Source organism: Tachypleus tridentatus, chromosome 6, assembly GCF_004210375.1.
Source record: "Tachypleus tridentatus isolate NWPU-2018 chromosome 6, ASM421037v1, whole genome shotgun sequence".
Taxonomy (NCBI): domain Eukaryota; kingdom Metazoa; phylum Arthropoda; class Merostomata; order Xiphosura; family Limulidae; genus Tachypleus; species Tachypleus tridentatus.
This window is the reverse complement of record NC_134830.1, coordinates 106946941-106966652: the sequence shown is the minus strand read 5'-3', so window position 1 is coordinate 106966652 and position 19712 is coordinate 106946941. Positions and strand designations below refer to the sequence as shown.

The following is a 19712-nucleotide window of genomic DNA, read 5'->3' as shown; positions in this document are numbered from 1 at the left end:
GAAGATTTCATTGTAATTGGTTACTAGTTTGTTAAAATTGTCAAAATAAAAAGTGGAGTTTTAAAATACATGTATTATACGTATGCTCTTAAAGTATGCTTTACTTAAAGTTTGCCAATATACGGAAATAAAAACGTAGACAACCGTCTATTTAAAAAAAAAAAAAAGGTTAGTAAAACTATGTACCAGGTATAACACACATGTAAGTTTGATTTAACCGTTTTATAAGCAGTGTAAAAATTATTTGCATATTAAAAAATGGAAATATATTTCATACAAATGTGGGGGGTCGAGTTTCTTCACAATTTTTCAAAATATAAACTTGTAAAAAGTTAATTTTTCACTCCTCCTCCCCCACCGAAAGAAAATATTTCGAGCCCTAATAACAAAGACATGGCAAACTCCCCTTAAATTGTGGTCTAGTGCCGTTCGTAACAAGCAAATAACAAAAGAAAGTATCACCTGTTGTAAACGCCTTTAAACTTGAGCTATAGAGCATATCGCTAGGGGGCGCAGACGAATAGACTATAAAGTTAACGGCCTTAGGTGGAAAGTTGATAGGAGTTGTTGTTCAGTGTATTTCAGAAAATTTATTGTAGTAGTAAATGATTTCTAATCTTAGGCTAAGCCTAATCGTGTTCTAAACTGTCGAATGCACATAGTTAATATTTGTCCTGTTATTTAAGAGAAGTGAAGTAAACATTTACAACTATATATACTTTTCCTATTCAACTCGTTAGGAGAGAAAGGTAAATTAGTGTTCTCTGTATGCTTACAACCTACGGAGCCATGTGATACCTACCAGAGGTTTAATTGAAAATTATCGCTAAAGCATCGTATTATAGAAGTTGATGCGGGAAAAGAAATTGTTTAAGCGCTACAACGAGCTGTCTTTACTCTATCCTCCGCGGGTATAGAATACCCAATATAAATGATTGCAAAATAATAAGGTTCTTAGTTTTTAAATCGTCTTCAGCATCTATGTGCTATTAGGAAAGGCTGCTACTGATCTTATAAATTCGTGGTTCTATGGTTGGCAAAGTGCAGGCAACTCATTATGCAGTTTTGCGTTAAATTAAAACAAACTGATAAATAATGGTCGTCCTTTAGTTATTCCTCCTGGAAACTATAATATAATGCCAGTCTTGTTTTTCACAATCACTCCACTGTATTGACTTTCATTTATTACACTGGATATCAATTAGTAATTATAAACAAGAAACTCGTAGGTATGAGAAGTTTAAATGAATATTTTGCGTACCAGTTCCTATACCTTAACTAATGCGCAATTTAAACATAACGATTGGGGTACGAGAAGAAACTGTTTATGTGACTGTTAGTTTCAGAAAAATAATTAAACTCAATTTTACAGCTTGTAAGTTTAAATAACAAATTGCAAATAGTTCTTTATAGAGGGCGCAATAATTTGTTTTTTCTCCTTCTGTTTTTGTTGATGGACAAATAAATAAATATGAACACAAAGCGTAATGATCAGTGATGTCGAGAAAACCCATTTGTAGAGAAAAATATTTATGTGAAAGCTGCTCGTTTGGGTTGAGAAATATTTTTACGTAGAGGAGCGAACAACGTTTCAACCTTCTTCGGTCATCGTTTTCACATAAATACAAAGCGTAATGGGCAACAGCATAGCATCATAGCCTGTACACTGTTGATTGTTGTCTAATCACGCGTGGAGTGTGTGGTTAATACGGGTTTCTTAATTGATCGCCAACAATTATTTCTGACATACCACCTTCAGATGATGGTATAGGCACAAAAGAGAATCGTGTGCAAAATTGTTTTGTTAGAGCAGCGCACGCGCGATCTGTGTATCGCAAGAGTGAAACGTTGTACCAACCATTTGACCCTAGAGGCATTACAAGGTTATGATCAATTCCCATTATTCATTGGTAGAGTCCAACAGAAAGGTCAATAGTGGGTGGTGTTGACCAATTGTTTTACTCTGATCTGTCGCTTTAAAATTAGGCACGACTAACGCCGATAGTCTAGAGTAGCCTTATACGAAGCGAACAAAAATCTTTTATCAGTTACTACGTGTAAAAGATTCGAACGACCCAACGTCTGAGAAGGCAAATACAACTTTTCTTGTTATAAATTTTTCTTAATATTTTGCGTATGTATGAAAACAATGTAACAAACTTATAAAAAAAAAAATAATAATAATAATAATAATAATGTAAAATTGAGAACTTGTAAATCGCCTGGGGGTTACATAAAATACTGGGTTAACAAAGCTTCTGCAGATCCAGTTTCCCGAGAAGTTTTGGTTTTTTTCGTGATGACGAGAAACAAAAACTCGAAATAAAAATGTATCTCAAGACTGCTGCTATGGGTATTCTACTTTTACTAATAAAGTAGAGAACAACGTTTCGATCTTCTTGGGTCATCTTCAGGTTAAAGATTGTTAACCTGAAGATGACCCAAGAAGATCGAAACGTTGTTCCATGCTTTATTAGTAAGAGTCTTATTTTGTTTAACTAGTTGGAACTTGGATGAGGTTCACGCGCTAAACTCTAAATGTATCTTTGTTTTCTACTTATTCTAAGTGATTTTATAAATATTTGTAAGAGCTGTCTGTGAAAAGACGTTCTAAAAGTAAATATTAATAGCCAACCTAGCGGTTACAAGGAGTTTCTTTCGTAAAATATTATCTTAAATCGTACTCCGTCCTGTGGAAATATTCTCTGTAGTGGGCCGGACATGACTGCTTAGAATTTGTAGACTCGTCGTTAGTGTCCTGTTGTCTTAAAAAAAAAGAAAAAAACTGACTTTTTTTTTATCCATTTTGGGGCCATCTGTGCGCTATAAGAGTGACAATCAAAGTTCCATTATTCTTGTGAGATAAAAGTAGATTAAGAGTTGGCGGTGAGTGCTGTTCATTGGCTGCCTGCTCTTTAATCTATTAGTTCGGTATTAGGGACAGCTATGTGTCGTTTTTGTGCGAAATTATGTTCTGGTATATGAAAACCAATCGGCAGGAACTAAAAATAACGCGCATGTGTGTGTAGATAGGACTGAAACGTAAATTGATATGGAAATTAGTAAGAATTTCGTGTATCATTGTCATCTGTAATATTAATTTGAAATGACAACGGTGCATGAGAGCTGTTTGAAGGTGTTTGCAAAATATTTTCTGTCTCTTAGAAATACCGATGGTATCGCCGTTAGTATTTACAATGAGGTTAATCTGATTGTTGGACGTTTCCATAAGTATTCAACTGGAATTCTTGTTTTGAATCGTATTTTAATCCAATTAAAATACGAATGTAATGAGTTTTTAATACTTTGTTATTAACGCTTCCGAGCTTCTTATTTTTGAGGAAGTGCCCTAAAACATACGCGTAGCTGTAATCGTGCGAACAAATTTGGGAATGTTATCGAAAGTGTCTTTCTGTGCGTAAGGAGAATCGAGAGGATGAAAGAAAGTGCTGTTTCTTCTCTCTCTCTCTCTTTTTTTTTTTTTTTCCATGGACTTAACAGTTTATCAATATTTGCGGTTAGCAGAACATAAATAGCTCGCTGCATAGCTCTGTTTCACAACGGACATATTTCGGTGATCTTCTAGGATGCGTTATTATTAATAAAAGCTACCAAACGCAAAATTTAACTATATAATAAACTTAATACTGCTGCTTCCATGGTGGCTCAAAATTTGGTTTCGATACTCGCGATGGTCAGAGCACAGATAGCCCATTACGTAACTTGAATAACAACAAACGAATGCTGTTCTCGTTTTGTTTTGTTTTTAAACTACTTTATTATGATAATTTTTCTGAGGGCTAGTCTGACGATTCCTCGTACTATTTGCTGACTTGTTTAACATTTGTTCGTAACTTCACCCCCACAATAATGTTGTACACACTTCTATGTACTTCCGATATAGTAACGAAATAGCTACTTTTCATGAATAAACAATTTATTTTATCCTAAATATAAGGTAACCTAGTAGTACTTTTCATTTCCCTCGCTAGGAATCGTCATAAAAACTGGCCTTCCCACATTTAGGTTGAATACCGATGTGCTACCAAGGTCAAATCGACTTCCTGTGATGAGCACGCCTGGATGACATCCGGTGTTCCGTCGAATCTTGACCTTCATGTGATTAGTTTTTGCTCTTAAAATTCATTCTGTTCGAAAGTAGCTAACCGTGTTCTGAAGACGTCGAAAAACAAACGTGTTTAGAATTATTTTTATCTGTATTAGGACATTAGAAGTGAATTATGTACAACACACATTTCTAAAATTTCTTATTGTATATAATGTTTGCGTTATAAACTTAGGTTTTTAATAAGAGCTAATCCAGGTGCCGACAAGTTTAATATTCTATGTATTAAGAGTAAAATTTAGCAGATTAAAAGTTGGTCCAAAGCAACCCCACCCTACTTTTGGCGAAAGCCTTGCCTAGAAGGTAGTTAATTAATGGTAAACAATTTTTGATATAGTTTTATTAAATGGAGGAATAAAATGCTGGTTACATAAATTTACAGTTAACTTCAATTTTATGTTTAAATATCCAAATGTATTTTCTCAATTAAGTTAACTTCTATGTTTTTAAATTCTTTCCTCTTCTACCCCCCTCCAAAAAAAAAAATACAAGAGTTGAAATACAGAGTACTCACTCTGTTGGACTGGATGTGAAATGTAATGAGTGGATAAAGAATAGAACTAAGCTGTTATCAAGACTAAGATGAATCCAAGAACGTTTCACCCCTGTAGGGTACAAATTATATAAAAGATGCAATGCTTACTAGCATTTGTACTGCCTTTGATCCAGATCGTACTTTGCTTGCACGCGAGTGGAATGCTAGTGATAACGTGACACAGACAATGGAAAGAATCTCTGGTAAATGATTGTTTTGTTTTTCTTGTGTCTAGGAAGAAACCTTTTAGACGAAGCAGATACGTTGACGTAGTAGAATGAAGAGCCAACAGCCATTAGTAAGTGTTTGGTCTTGCAAAGGTACGGTCGCGTTACAACTTGGTAGCACAAGTTTTATATAGTCTTTTTTGTTAGTTTGAAGTTGCTGAGTGACTTGAATTTGGTTACTAATTTGTCTTACGGGGTTAACTAAATTGAACTAGAGAATATGCAAAAACAAACAGTCTAAGATTACATTGCAAACAGTTTGTCATTAGGGTGGAATGAGTTAGTCAGAAAAGTTGGGTATCTTTTAAATAAACACGTGCATTCCTCACTACCCAATTACGTATCCGTTTAGCATACGCGAACAACTATTTCGAAAGGTAGTCTTTTTTTTTTTTTTTTTCAGAACGATTTGTTTCATGCTAATTTTATTAATATTGCATAATGCTGTACTCAGCCCTGCTGAGTTTGCCCACTTCATTGTGCTGTTCTAAAGTTAAGGCAAAGTACTGTGTTAGATATTTATCTAAACGAACTCAATGATGTGTAAAGAAATTGAACTGGCAACTTTGTGATAACATTACTTCAATAAGCTGAGTATGCGAGATGGATCCAAGTTGGAGATGCACTGTCATTCGTGTTGCTTCATCTGTCCGTCACGTGATTCTACAATCCTGTAAAAACGTGTCTTGGTAGCATTCATCAACTATCTAGTGCGTTTATACAGTGTTTGTTTTTAAATACTGCTGTTTCGTATCGGTGATATCCATTTACGCAGGCTGACTACTGGTCAAGATTATTAGTTAAGCACTTGGATCGGAGCGAAACCATGTTTTGTATAGGAACGATAAAACAGAACCGAAAGGAAAACGAATCTAGGTAGGGGTGTATATTGATAAGTAATGACTGGGAGAATAAATAAATGTATGCATCGAACAACTTGGTAAGATTTGATCAAGAAAAAAAATAATCATTCGCATAAAAAATGGCTTTGCTTGAAGCTAAAAGTTTCGGTTTTCTTTAGTTTAAATTTTGTTGTTTTTCACATTATTTTTGGCAATAAACAAGGAACTTAAGCTGTACACGTATTTTTTTTTATATATTTAATCTTCTATTTAGTTTTTATAATTTAGATCTCGAAGTTGCATATTATCTCTCTAATACAAACGATGACTAAATAAGAAAGGATAAGAATACTTATCTCCTGAAGTTACGGGAACAATAAAATAAATCATATTTAACGTTCTTAAAAATGGCTGTCAGTTTGAACATGTTTGCATAAATCCCCCAAGATTCAATCGAAACTTCTACTCGTACTATATATTTTGAAGTGCCCGTTCCTCCAACTTTTATTTTTGTTTTTGTTCTCTATTAAAAAAGAAACTTGCGGCAATACACGACGTTATTCATTACCCTATTTTTCTTAACCCTAGAATTACTTAAGGCTTGTTTCGCATTGACTTTTTAAACAAATGTTTCAAATTATTCGCCCATAAAGTTGGTGGTTCCGTAAGTCCCTAATATCAATATAGTCGTACAAATAGTAAATTAAACACTCATGCATGCACACGCCAAAGCTGCATTTAATTCCACTAAACTTCTGTGGTTTCTTAATGAAACTTGCATATAAAATAAATGATTTTTTTCCGCTTAATTTTTACCATTAGTGGTCCAGCTGCAAGTCTATTGGTTAAGCACTTGTGGTCAATCGTGTAATTTGTACAACAAAAACTTTTATTATAGGTTCTGCTGAGCTCAGCACTCTATATACAATTTGTGGAACTTTATTGGTAGTAAACTATATTAAAACAAATATATAGTTTCAGGGTAAACTGGGGGAGATCATATCTCTAACACCAGATGTGTTCCTAAAGAAAGGTGCGGTAGTCTGAGTTCGCACCATTACTTAAAATGGTTTCTCTGTGTGTGTAGTATATATAGGTTTACGTATTTCCTCGCTGTCATAAGATTATCAACTCTCATTTATTTCTTAAATCTAGTTATCAGAATACAAAATATTCAGTCTCTTAAACGAACACTGATAAATAGGATAATAGCTTTTCTTTCTCTTTTTTTTTGAAATATTAAATTAGCATTTATGACATTTTGGGTCCGTGCATTCGAAAAAAAAAAATATTTACTATATGCTACAAGTTTACTTCAAGACTATAGCTCACGCATTAAATTAGACTTTAAAGTTTAAATTTAAAAACAAAATGCTGCTTGTTATGCAAATGTGATTTGAAGAAGATTAACAGTCCATTCCTTTTTTTTAAATTGTACGGTATTTTAAATTAAAGATCAAGACTCAATCTGGTGTTAATGAACGTTTATTTGGTCAGATATGTGTCGTTGTAATGACTTTAACCCTGTAAGATCACTTAAGCCTAATTATTAGTTAATTACTTTTCGTTACTACTACATACTAAGTAACTTGCATCATACGTATTTCAGCTGCTTACCTGTTGTCATCTTCAGAAAAGCCCCATAGAATGTACTTTTCGTGATGGTCTAGGATTCGGTCCTGGGTCGTGTTGTTAGAAAATTAATTTGTAACTGACAATTAGATATAGGTGATCATATAGAAACATTTTAGTATCGCTTTCAGTGATTTATAAGGTTAGAGAAGTAAATGTACTCGCTCTCCATAAGTATCCTTAACTTTTCGTCGTTTTATTTTTTTACGAATTCAAATGTTCCAAATAGACTTGTAATCCACACATTAATAGTGCTATCTGTAATGAAGCTGCCAGTTCCTTTTCAGAAATGGTCTGAAACAGGAGGGTTTGTTTCATAGCATTTACGAATTCAAATGTTCCAAATAGACTTGTAATCCACACATTAATAGTGCTATCTGTAATGAAGCTGCCAGTTCCTTTTCAGAAATGGTCTGAAACAGGAGGGTTTGTTTCATAGCATTCTTTTTAGTCTTCTCTTGACAGTATTGTCAAGTGTAGGCGTGTAGTCAATGCGTTTATCTCTATCTGGAGTCAATAAATTTGTTACTAAATCTAGAGCAATGAAAAAGCCAAGTGGCAAAACATTTCTAATTAATGTAATAATGTCGGCATTCAAGTATGTATTTTGGCCCTTAATTCTTGATTAAGTAATGAATTAATAAACGTATTATTCTTTATATATAAGGTGGAATTTTGCAGACTTGGGTATGTAACACTCATCACCGAGACGTATTGTTAAGATTTTAGTTTGCTAAAGTAAAAATAGAAATAATTTGGATACGACCTAATTGTGTTGAAGCAGCCATATTTCTCAAACACTAATAAAATGTAACTATTTCCCGTCTTTCATTGTTCATGGCCAAGTGTGTTAAGGCGTTCGACTAGTAATCCGAGGGTTGTGGGTTCGAATCCCGGTGGAACCAAACATGTTTGCCCTTTCAGCCGTTGGGGCGTTAAAATGTTCGTTCAATTCCACTATTCGTTGATAAGAGTATCCCAAGAATTGGTGGTGAGTGTTTGACAAGCTTCCTTCTCTCTAGTCTTACACTGCTAAATTACGGACGGCTAGCGCCGATAACCCTCGAGTAGCTTTGCGCGAAATTCAAAAGAAACTCATCTTTCATCGTTCAATGTTCAGTTACTATATTGTTTTATAAATAACATATACTTGAGGTACTTTCTTTTAAACGCGCCTAATCTTAATGCTGTCATTAGGTAACATGGTGAAAAAATTGGCCTGTTTGAATTTTTGAAACTTAAATTACTTGCGTTCTACATTGTTCTTATGTCTCATTTCGTACTGATGTCTTTGGAATGTTTACTTATGGGATTAAAGGTGAATTTTACAGAAAAAAAAACTTTGCAGTCAAAAGAACTACTCACACTGATTAATTTTGTAGGTTCACATTTTTTATAAAACATGGGTGCTAATAAATGAAACAGAACTTGGTTCAGAAAGAGCCCTTTCCGAGCGGCAATGCGAACGTTTTAATTTTTACGTTTGCCGATAGGAAAAGTACTGTGACGTAATAGTTGTCAAACAAACCGTCAGTGTTGAATATAAATAAACATGGCCAGTGTATACGGAGAAACAGAGGCGGAGTTTGTTTTGACTTTGTGTTATGAACAGTGTCGAGTAGCTCCATATCAATTCGAACCTACTCTGAACGAACCTAGAACATTTACTTTTGACACAGATCTGACAAGTTCTATTGATGAGGACTGTTCCACGAGTGAGAGTAGCGGAACTGTGAGTGATACTGATAGCACCCAGGCCGGTTGCGAGTCGGTCATACCTCCAGTGGTAAGCGTAAGTCATGACAACAAATATGGTCTGTATTATTTCACGTGCAATTTTGAGCATCTCGAAACCTGTCTGGTGTTTATAAATTATTGGTATCACAGACTGGGTTTTATTTGTTTATACTTTGCCGACTATAGTAACTAATACTCGGCTCTTCCACAATCATTGTACCGGGTATTTGACTCGTAACAAAATGAATTTCAATTATACGTCATAACTGTCTATAAAATCAAACTAGATGTAGCAGTCTGAATAGTTAATTCACCTTAAAATGTTAAATTTGAAAAATGGAATTCTTTAAACTTTTACATATTTAAAAATGATACGAAAACATCTACAAAATGATCTACTAGCTTTTAAACTTGGAATACACTCTATTTAGAATAGATTTGTCCACTGGAAATCAAGGTTTCACTGACTTTCAGGTGCCACAAATGCAAAACACGCTCATGAATATGAAATGTGTATGTCTAGTTACATTCTTCAAAAACTTGTACTTTTTAAAATTATTATATTATACTAGTTATTGTTTATCGCTTTATACTGCACACATACCTTTTAAATTTGTTCTTTTCGTGAAGGCAAGGGATGGATTCAGAGGGGTGGAACTCGTACGCTGCAGGCTGAGATCAGTCCTCAGCTCTACACGAGGAAAGATGGTGGTGACGATCCTGCCCACTGCCGATGGTTTTTTTAGTCTCAACCTGCCTAGCTTTAAACCTACGGAATCCAAAACAGTGGGATCCGACACAAAACATGAGCGTTCAAAGTGGTCTTGACAAAGCTTTGCATGGTGTGAAGGAGTCCAGTTCTTCCTATTGACCATCCACACACACTGTTGCCACTTTGCCGGTTACTTCTCCTTGCGGCCCAGCATGGCCAAGTGTGTTAAGGCGTGCGACTCGTAGTCTGAGGGTCGTGGGTTCGCATCCCCATCGCGACAAACATGCTCGCCCTTTCAGCCGTGGGGGCGTTATAATGTGACGGTCAATCCCACTATTTGTTGATAAAAGAGTAGCTCAAGAGTTGGCGGTGGGTAGTGATGACTAGCTGCCTTCCCTCTAGTCTTACACTGCTAAATTAGGAGCAGCTAGCACAGATAGCCCCGGGTAGCTTTGTGCGAAATTCAAAAACAAACAAAACGAAAAGAAGCTTTTGCCCGATGCCGAACCGTTTTTATAACCATAAGTAACGCAGTAAATCATGTTATCATAAAACAAACATAAAGTAGCAATATGAAGACAAAAAATAGTCTCGCAAAGTATGTAATCCGAAAAAAGCACGGATAGATTTACATAAAATACCAGCACTGAAAGGAACATTATGGTCGGCACGCAACGAAGCGTGTTGTAATATAGTTGCAAAACGTCACAGAAACAGCCGAACGACCGAGAGGAATTTGAGTTCGAGGATCCGCATATTTTTTCATTTTTTACTCAAAAACTAAAGTGTTTAAAAATATGGCAACCACACGGGAATTATGCCTAACCAAAGTACAGTTTCTAAGGCAATTATTAAATTTATTGAAAATTTACCTTTAAATGTTTGTCTTAAGTGTATTAAGACAAACTTGAGTATTTGAAATCTTGAAATACATGAAGTTAAATGTAATATTCCGCTTGTTCGTAAATGTAGACAAGACTTCTATCCAGGTTCTAATCGAAGTAACTAGGAAAACTTGTTTTGCATCTTCAGTAACTATTAATAAGCAACCTTTTTTTCTTTTAACAATAATGGTGTAGGTTTAAAGTGATTTGTGTGTTGGTGTGATTAAATGGCAAGTAATATTGATATACCAGCTGGAGTATACGGAAGTAACATATATAAATTCATATTTTAATGAAAGATTAAGACTCAAAGCTGCTTCCCTTGCAATTATAAGAAACGCAAAAACACCCGTAAACTACAAGTTTGCATGTGTCTTCGCATGAACCCAACATTCTTTCGTATCAGAATAGAAGGGGAGGCGAAGTTGTGGTAAACGTAAAAACGCCCATGAAAACCGCAAAACTGAAAATTTCTATGTAGCCCAGCATGGACATAACGAAACTAATGAACCTCCACACCAATGTTGATGAGATCCACACTGCGAACTATTTGCATGGACATATAACAGGTGGCACTAAAAGCTATTTAAGTAGTCATTCGTTAACTCGAGAAGAATAGCACATATATATTTCAGATATTTATATATCTTCAATTTTTGTTCCGAAAGTTAATGGAACCTGTTGAGGCTATCTTAATGTATAAGTTTAGATTATCGACGTCTATTTATAAAAAAAATAAGCAGTAAAGTTTATATTTATTTTATGACTTCCAAAGAAAAGATACTTGGTGCCCTAAATGGTCGTCGTTGTACTTTTAGAAATCACAGCTTGCATCGAGTTTAGCGTTGGAGATGTCTAATTTAACTCTTTGAAACAAAACAATGTGTACACTTGTTACGGTGAACAGATTTAAAAAATGTATCTTGTAACCAGGATCATGTTTAGCAGCTCGTATATGTCCATGTTGGCCAGGAGTAATCTGTGCTTCGCTTAACAAAATAGAAGTAATCAACCACTGCCCGAGTGCTGTTAGGTCCTGCCTATCGAGTACAAGGAAGCCAAAGACCTCTTCATGTGAATTCGTGGTAACGACAGGTTTTTGTTTATAATAGCAAGTTTCAGTTGTCTTTGAAAGGTACAAAGCCTCCTCCGTCTTTACAAATTAACATTTTGGAACTTGTGCGCACGCACACACTATTCTGGTCACGAATTTTCAGACCGACCGAGATGAACGTTTCCATTCACATATCTCGATGGGCTGTTTCAAGATGAAGGCAGAAATGAGTATCAAAACACCTGGTGCTGTAAGTTAAGAAGTTTTGTTCGTTCGAAAAACTCTTGGGAGCGCCGAATAGACAAACAGCTTTAGACTACTTTATAGAAATAGAAGTCTTTTGTTAAAAAAAAAAAAAACTTCATTGCTCAACTGTTTTACTGACGTTTATTCTTAGGGAGTTAAAATTGCTTTTGTAAGAAAGTTTTTGTTGGTTTTTTTTCCTCTGGAAATACCGTTGGAGTTGTTCATAAAATTGTCATCATGACCCCAATAAAATATCCGAAACTTGCCTGTATCATTCTTCTAGCCAAAAGCTAAATAATTATCTCGAAATTGCTGTTCCTAATTTTAAACTGGTAGACTAGAAGAAAAATAGGCAGTCAGCAGTATGGTTATTCTCGGATGAACTAGTTTTCTTACAGGATAGATCTGCTAACAGCATTCCCACCTAGGGTGAAAGAGGTAGAAAACCACTGGCTAGTCATAGAACAAGATAATCGGAAGCACTCAGGATTTGATCGTTGTCGTTGGAGACGACATTGGAGTGCGTAAGACTGCAAATGTTGAAAGAAAATGTATATATAATCACGTAGTGACGTCAGTAAGATAACGAAACTGGTTTTATGCGAGATGTTTCCTGTTTTCCTTTCATCATGTTTCTGTGGGAATTCAGTTCGAAGGAAGAAAAACTGAAGATCCAGTCATTGATGAAGTAGAGTTGACTGTCTCCTTTTCCGTAAGTATGCACATTCTCTATTTTTTAACGCAGTTTAAGAGCAGTGTCGTGTTTCAAATTTAGATCTCTGCACATTAGGCCCGGTATGGCTAGGTGGTTAGGGAACTCGACTCGTAATCTGAGAGTCCTAAGTTCGATTTCCTGTCGCACCAAACATGCTCGCCCTCTCAGACGTGGGGGCGTTGTAAAATGACAGTCAGTTCCACTAAGAGTAGCCCAAAAGTTTGCAGTGGGTACTGATGACTAGTTGCCTACCCTCCTTTCTTGCATTGCTAAATTAGAGATGGCTAGCAGATAGCACTCGTAGCTTTGCGAGAAATCCAAAACAAACAAAAAAACTTCAAATTTCCTATTTTATTATTGTTACTTTCGGATCGCTATTACTTTCGAAAGGATATCTGTACTGTCATCCAAATTTTTTAATAATGGGTTTAAATATATAATTTATCTATAAATCATGATTTGGCAAAGTTGTATGCTTATAACTAGCAAACTGCTGGACCGACTGTCACCAAACCTAGCATTTGTATCTTTTCCGTTCGTTGAACGTGTACTTCTAATACCTATCTTATTTCTATAAAAAAAAAAACTAAAAAAACTGATGGAACGTCCATATATGCAGGGAAAAAAGCATATGGAATACATTTTTCGTTAGCAATACTTGCCTATTTAGATATTTGAAACTAATCTCAGTTAAAGCTTGTAATGACTGGACCAAGCTATTTTACCTGTATCGTGCAAAATACAGGTTTTCTTTGTGTACGAGACTTGGCTATTTGACTTTTTTTTTTTTTTTTTAAATACCACATACGTATGGGCTTAAGAGTTATCTTGAAATATAGGTTGAAAATGTTTAATTTTGAAGTATATAGCTTTTATCTGTTTTGTTGGTATATGCAATGACTTTGCGGTAGTTGTTTAAAATCATCTTTTTGGAAAAAAAAAAAAAATACATTCCTACGTGCTTAGTGCTTTAATTTCTCGAAAGGGAGCCGGAGTATGCCTGGAAAAGAATCATCTGCTTTTACTATTGGCCCCATTATACAGTAACGTGTTATCTGTTTGTAAATACTAAAGTTGCAGTTTGTACTATTGTGACGCTTGTAAAACGTGATCTTGCCGTTAATCGCGAGAATTACACACACTGAGGCTCTAACACAGCATGACATATGAACTCTTAAATCAAGAAATAAAACAATTTGTGATTTAATTTTTGTTTTGACTTGCTCTATGACCAAAGCACCTTCGGGGGACCTCGTGCAAATGCATCTAGTATGCAGAAATCTTTCGTCTTTTTATACTACGTAAATACCTTAACATTTTTACGCTACACACCAAAAACACTAAGGCGTTTTGAAGACTAACGCACTTTTTAAATATTAAAACAGTATTATAAATGAATGAAAATGTGGAAACGAACCAACAACCTTTTGACACCAAAAGTTGAATGCTAAGTTTACTACACTTGATACCTCTCGTATACACATAATTTAACTTATTGAACTATTCTTTAAAGCACGTTGAGGTAATCTGTTCTGTTTTTCTGTTTGAAGTTTTAACGCATTCCTCGGTTAAATTTCCAAACTTAACTCTAAAATAAGGGGCGCGATTCTCTGCCGTCGACACAGTGCACCCAACTTATTGTATCTTAACAGTAAGATTTTTTTTTTTTAAGACAAGCATAGTTATACTGTGTACTTCTATATACCAGCTAGTAAATATTATGATAGTTAAATAAGCTCCAACAAGAAACAAACGTAAAATTCATATTTAATGAAATTAAGTTTTTATATTCTACTATTCTTCAAATGTTTATTGTTAAGAATTTTTGCCATTATCGTCGGATATTGTGTACATTACTAAACATATTCGCTTCGTTCATAGTATTTTACTAAATAGCTATACATTCTTAAATTATTCCACTTGCTAGATTTGGTACGGACCGCCTCCGGCAACTAAATGAGAGTATAATGTATACTACTTGCAAATATTCTGCGCACATTTAATTGAAGTAGCCCTGTAAAGGTTGATAGTGATTGCTTCTGCTTGCTTTTTCACCACCAGCTGACAGGAAGCAGAAAAATATGGGGGAGAAAATATTTTGTCAACTTGTCGTAAGACCATGATATAGTCTCCAACAACGGATCATTTATTTCAATACCAGATTTCCTTCTCAAAAACCGCGGCACTTTAAATACTTTCAAGCATGATTAAATTAATTTATAATGCTATTTTTTATAACTTTTTGCATAAATACTACCAAGCGTAGTACTTACCCCATTCGATTTATTTCTCATCGAATTTGTCAGCCTACCCTCAAATTGGAATACATTTAGATAGAGTAAGTGAATCTAAGACCTTAGGCGTGTTCATACATCATTCAAAAGGATTTTGACCTGCTGAATCAAACTATAGCTACATCTCAAATTAGCCAACGGCGTTATGAAGCCAGTTTGTATGTGGAGCAGCCGCATCTAAAAAAAAACAAAAGGGGAGGGGTAAAAGTACACAACCTCTTGCTTACTATTTATAAACAGAACGAAAACTTTTTAATGTACTCCTCTACTAAAAGTTTTGCGATTTTGTCTTTAGGATTGCGGATGAGGAAGAGGTTTAATTCTCTGAAAACTGTATAACCCTGACAAGTGTTCAATCATGTTGTAACAGCAACGAATTAGTTTCCTTGTTTAATGTAACGTTTCTATAGATCAGGGGGTTCCCAACCTTTTGGCACTCGCGACTTGAAAATGTAATTGATGAAATAAAATTGTTATCCCAAGCTACTTCTAACAAGGCTACGCGACTCCCCTGCTGAGGCTTTGCGACCCCTAGGGGTCGCGACCCACCGGTTGGGAACCCCTGCTATAGATGCAGGGAATGTCTCGCCAGAGCAAAAAAATTCCATAATACGTTAGATGTTTCCACGCAAGTTGATCGCAACTGGTCTCATTTCACCCATATAATTTTTTTTATATAGTTTCACCGTTTTATTTTTTTAAGACGTTTTAAGTTTGTTTTCTTCAAAGTGAGAACTTTGTCAGGAAGATTACTTCAAAAAGAGTTTGTTTGCTTTCAAGTGAGAATCTGATTAGGTAAATAATTTGGTAATAAAAAGCATTTATTTTTCATAGCAAAAATTTGGTGTCTTATTAAAGAGTTCTATTTCAATAGAAAAATTGTCAAACCCATTTTTCAGTCGAATACAGGCCCGGCATGGCTAGGTGGTTAAAGCACTCGACTCGTAATCTGAGGATCGCTGGTTCGAACCTCCGTCACACCAAACATTCTCGCCCTTTCAGCTGTGGGGGCGTTATAATGTGACGGTCAATCCCACTATTTGTTGGTAAGAGTTGTCCAACAGTTGGCAGTGGGTATTGATGACTGGTTGCCTACCCTTTTGTCTTGCACTGCTAAATTAGGGACGGCTAGCATAGATAGCCATTGTGTAGCTTTGCGCAAAATTCAAAACCAGTCGAATATAAGATTTAAAATTTTCAAAAAAATAGTGGAAGACATTACTAAAAACAACTTTGTCTGAACACACACAAAAAAGACTATTAAATTCGTGTAAAGAAACGTTTAGAGCAATTGCCCACAATTGAAACATCTTTGAAAAAAACTTCGTTTTAAAAAAATTAAACTTCAGTGGTTGACTTTTTGATTACCACATTTAAGTCTTAATTCATTTTTTCATAAAAAGTGCATCTTGTGCTTTGTCAAAATAACTAATTTTGTGATAAAACCTGTATAACATTACTAAACGCATCATTGCCCATTTTATATGATAGTTTATTTAATTACTTACCAAGTAACAGCGACTGAAAAACAGTTGGCACCCACACAATTTAATGTTTGCATTCTATATGGAGCCTCATAATATACTACATGCTTGCATATAGAGCTGCGTGCAGGCCGTGGATGTAACTTTAAATTTATATTACAGGCATGAAGCATATACCATGGCGATTATGAACTTTGTCGCAAGTGTATTTGCATTTAGGTAATGGGTTCCTGCCATTTTGAACGTGACACGAGTTAAAGGATGTATATTTAACACGGAATTATCTATTTCGGCCATGTTACAGAAACTTCTAGAAACGTTACGACTTTCTCCCATACTGAATACTTAATCAGTAGTTTAAAATATAGGAATGACAGCTCTCGAATGTTTTTTAACAAATGCATATAGTTCCATCGATGGTCGCCAGTAGGTTTAATCGGACCCGGTCCTGTGGATAATTATGAAACTGAACTATGAATAAGTGATCAAATTTAGATTTTAATAATAGGTTTTATCAAGTTATTGTCAAATATATATGGGATGTGTGTAACATTTTCACTCGCACAGGTGTACTCGGAATGTGGCATAAGATAGCACTCAACATGTCAAGTGCTGTCGTAAAGTTAGCTTTAATTTTAGTTATCTTCAGCTCGTAAAAAAATCAGTTCAGATTATGTTGAGAAAATTCAAGCGTGCATTGGTCTTTAACAACTGATTCGTACATTTTTTGTTTTGATTTTGCTCAAAGCTACACAAGAACTATCTGCGCTAGTCGTCCGTAACTTAGCAGAGAGAGCGTGCTTATGTTTGATTATATTTATTAAAATAGGTATAAAGATGTTCCTTTGTATTGGTTTATTTTGGTTATGTTGTGTTTATTTGCCCTCTAAATTCCTACGCTCAATTACACAACTGCCTTCAAACATATGGTAAGCTATCGATCAGTTACCTCTTTCTTTATGAACCTGACGATGACCGAAGAAGGTTGAAACGTTGTTTGCTCCTCTACATAAAATTTTCTCACTCCATACCAGCCGTTTTTACATATATTTTTCTCTATAAGTGGGTTTTCTCGTCATCACAGAAGATCCTGCAGAAGCGTGCGATTGTAGTGTCGTAAATCAACTTTTTCGCGTAGCGAAGTAACACTGCAATAATAACCGGAGAAAGAAGAACGTTTGTTCGTCTACACTGCACTTGCTGTATTTTATGCATACGAAGCCTTTCGCTCAATACCAGGACTCATCAAGCTGGCCAAGAAACACCAATTAATAGTTGTAACCGAGCCGCTATTTATAAAAGTTAACAACATCGTTTTGAAACCACAAAATGCCAAATTCATTATTCAAGAGTTTTAACGATCAGTTCATAACTTTTTTGTTTCTTTGTTATATCTTCTTGTGAAGCCTAATCCAGTTTATGACTATTAGTTAGCGTGTCCGAATTTTAAATCTTTTTTTTTTTGCTGCGTAAATACCCTTCAAGTTTGGGCGTATATTTACGTCTTAAGTCTCGATTCCTGATTCGGAGAGAGTAGTTAAAGAGTTAGCTAAGGACGTTGTTAATTATCTGTCAAAAAAAAGAAACTTAGATTTTTACTCTTCATGGAATTTCCTAAATCGGATTCGCACAACTCGAATATTGTTACTGTAGAGTTTTTTCTACCCCCAGTTTCGCGTTCGTGCCTTTTGAAGATGTCAGTGCTGTAACTTTTAACATTTTTAATTTTATTGTTATGGCTGTCTTTTGAAACTTAATTCAATAGAAATATTATGATCAACCACTGTAATATAACAATGTCTATAAGTTCCTTTTAAAATATTCCAGCAAAGGTAATCAAAGGCCTAAATAATAATGATTTGTTATCAAGTTTTCTTGTTAACCTTCAGATTTTAAAGAATACTTGCTCGATTCTTTAGATACCGTTCAAAGTCAGTGTTGGCATTTATACGATCTGAACCTGTCTTAAGTGGTCGACTTAATTTTATTAATAGGATAGTTTTTGGTAACCTTGGTCAGACCTTCTCTAATACGTTAAGGACAACACCATAGCTATTAAATTTTTTTCCGAATAATATATGAAAGACTTTTTGCAATGTGACCTTAGGTTGTTAGTGTCGCTGCAAGTAAATATTTATTTTTAAATTAGGCGAGAACGTTCGTCGCTGTTAAAACTTTATTATAAATCAACTAGGGGAGTTCATAAGTATAACGAGTTAATTGAGTAACGGCAGTTTTTTTTCATTGATTGTAAATGTTAGTTTATCATGCGGAAGAGAATGGCGGATTGATTAGCTTGCCACGTGATATAAGGCTAGTTTGAGTTTCAAAACAATTTTTGTTCGACTGTAAAGAATACTGGTTGACAGATGTACAAATGTTCCTTTTTTTTTTTTTTAACTAGCCAAATCCCACATATCAAATTTTGTGCTATTTCGTATATTTTAAACATTGCACAGTTTTAAACTATATGTTTTATAATAGTGTTCTCGTAATTTTACGGTTAAACATTGTTTTGAGAGTATGTCAAACTGTGAGAAATGCTGTTTTTAGTGTTTAGTTTTCTTTAGAATGTCCATAACCAGTTTTTAAAAAACTGGTTATAGTGGGCATGTATAGATTTCTTGGGTGTTTTGCAGTTCGTTTTTTTTTTAATTTTAGTTTACCGCATAACCAGATTAATCTCTCGGGGTAGCTTAACAATTAAGTACGCAAGCTATTTGGTAAAATCAGCTGGTAAGTGGCTTACATTCATACACGTAACCTCTGTATTTCAACTTCTGCCTTATTTCTTGGTAGGTGTACCCAGATCCAGACGCCAGGGCAACAGTGATGGGTTCCCATGTTTACTGCATACACTACAAAGAAGGCTGTAAGTGGACAGATGAGCTGAGAAAGTTACAGGTATGAATATATCAAGGCAACAAAAATCCGTTTCAGAGTTAATTTTATGTTTGGCGTTCTGAGAAACTTAATCATTACATGTGGATATTCAGGTTACTTCTAATGACCTTGTATATTATTTTCTCACAACCAAAGCTTACTAGACTTCTACGAACAGACCAACAGTGTGACACTCGTTAGTTTATTGATGGCGAGTTTTAATTAGTTTAAAAAACATGCTGCTAAGTATTTTCAAGTGCGCTAGTGTAAGTAGACCTATTTCCTTTGACAATATTTTAGTTTGTAACGACCGCTTCCCCTTGGTCATGCGTAGTGATAGC

At 35.0% G+C, this 19712-nt stretch overlaps 1 protein-coding gene across 8 annotated transcripts in view; it reads left to right on the top strand.

Moving 5' to 3' along the window:
* Positions 1–19712, top strand: part of LOC143253258 (TNF receptor-associated factor 4-like) — a 38850-nt gene that overhangs the window by 4804 nt on the left and 14334 nt on the right. The window contains exons 1-3 of one of the 8 annotated variants that reach the window (XM_076506820.1): positions 513–749; positions 4897–4959; positions 19288–19392. In XM_076506820.1, coding sequence (XP_076362935.1) covers positions 4939–4959; positions 19288–19392 — 126 coding nt within the window. In that variant the 5' untranslated portion in view covers positions 513–749; positions 4897–4938. Of the gene's footprint in view, positions 1–512; positions 750–4713; positions 4865–4896; positions 4982–5327; positions 5765–9710; positions 12708–19287; positions 19393–19712 lie in introns of those variants that run through there. The other 7 variants (XM_076506812.1, XM_076506813.1, XM_076506816.1 and 4 more) reach the window with 7 other exon arrangements.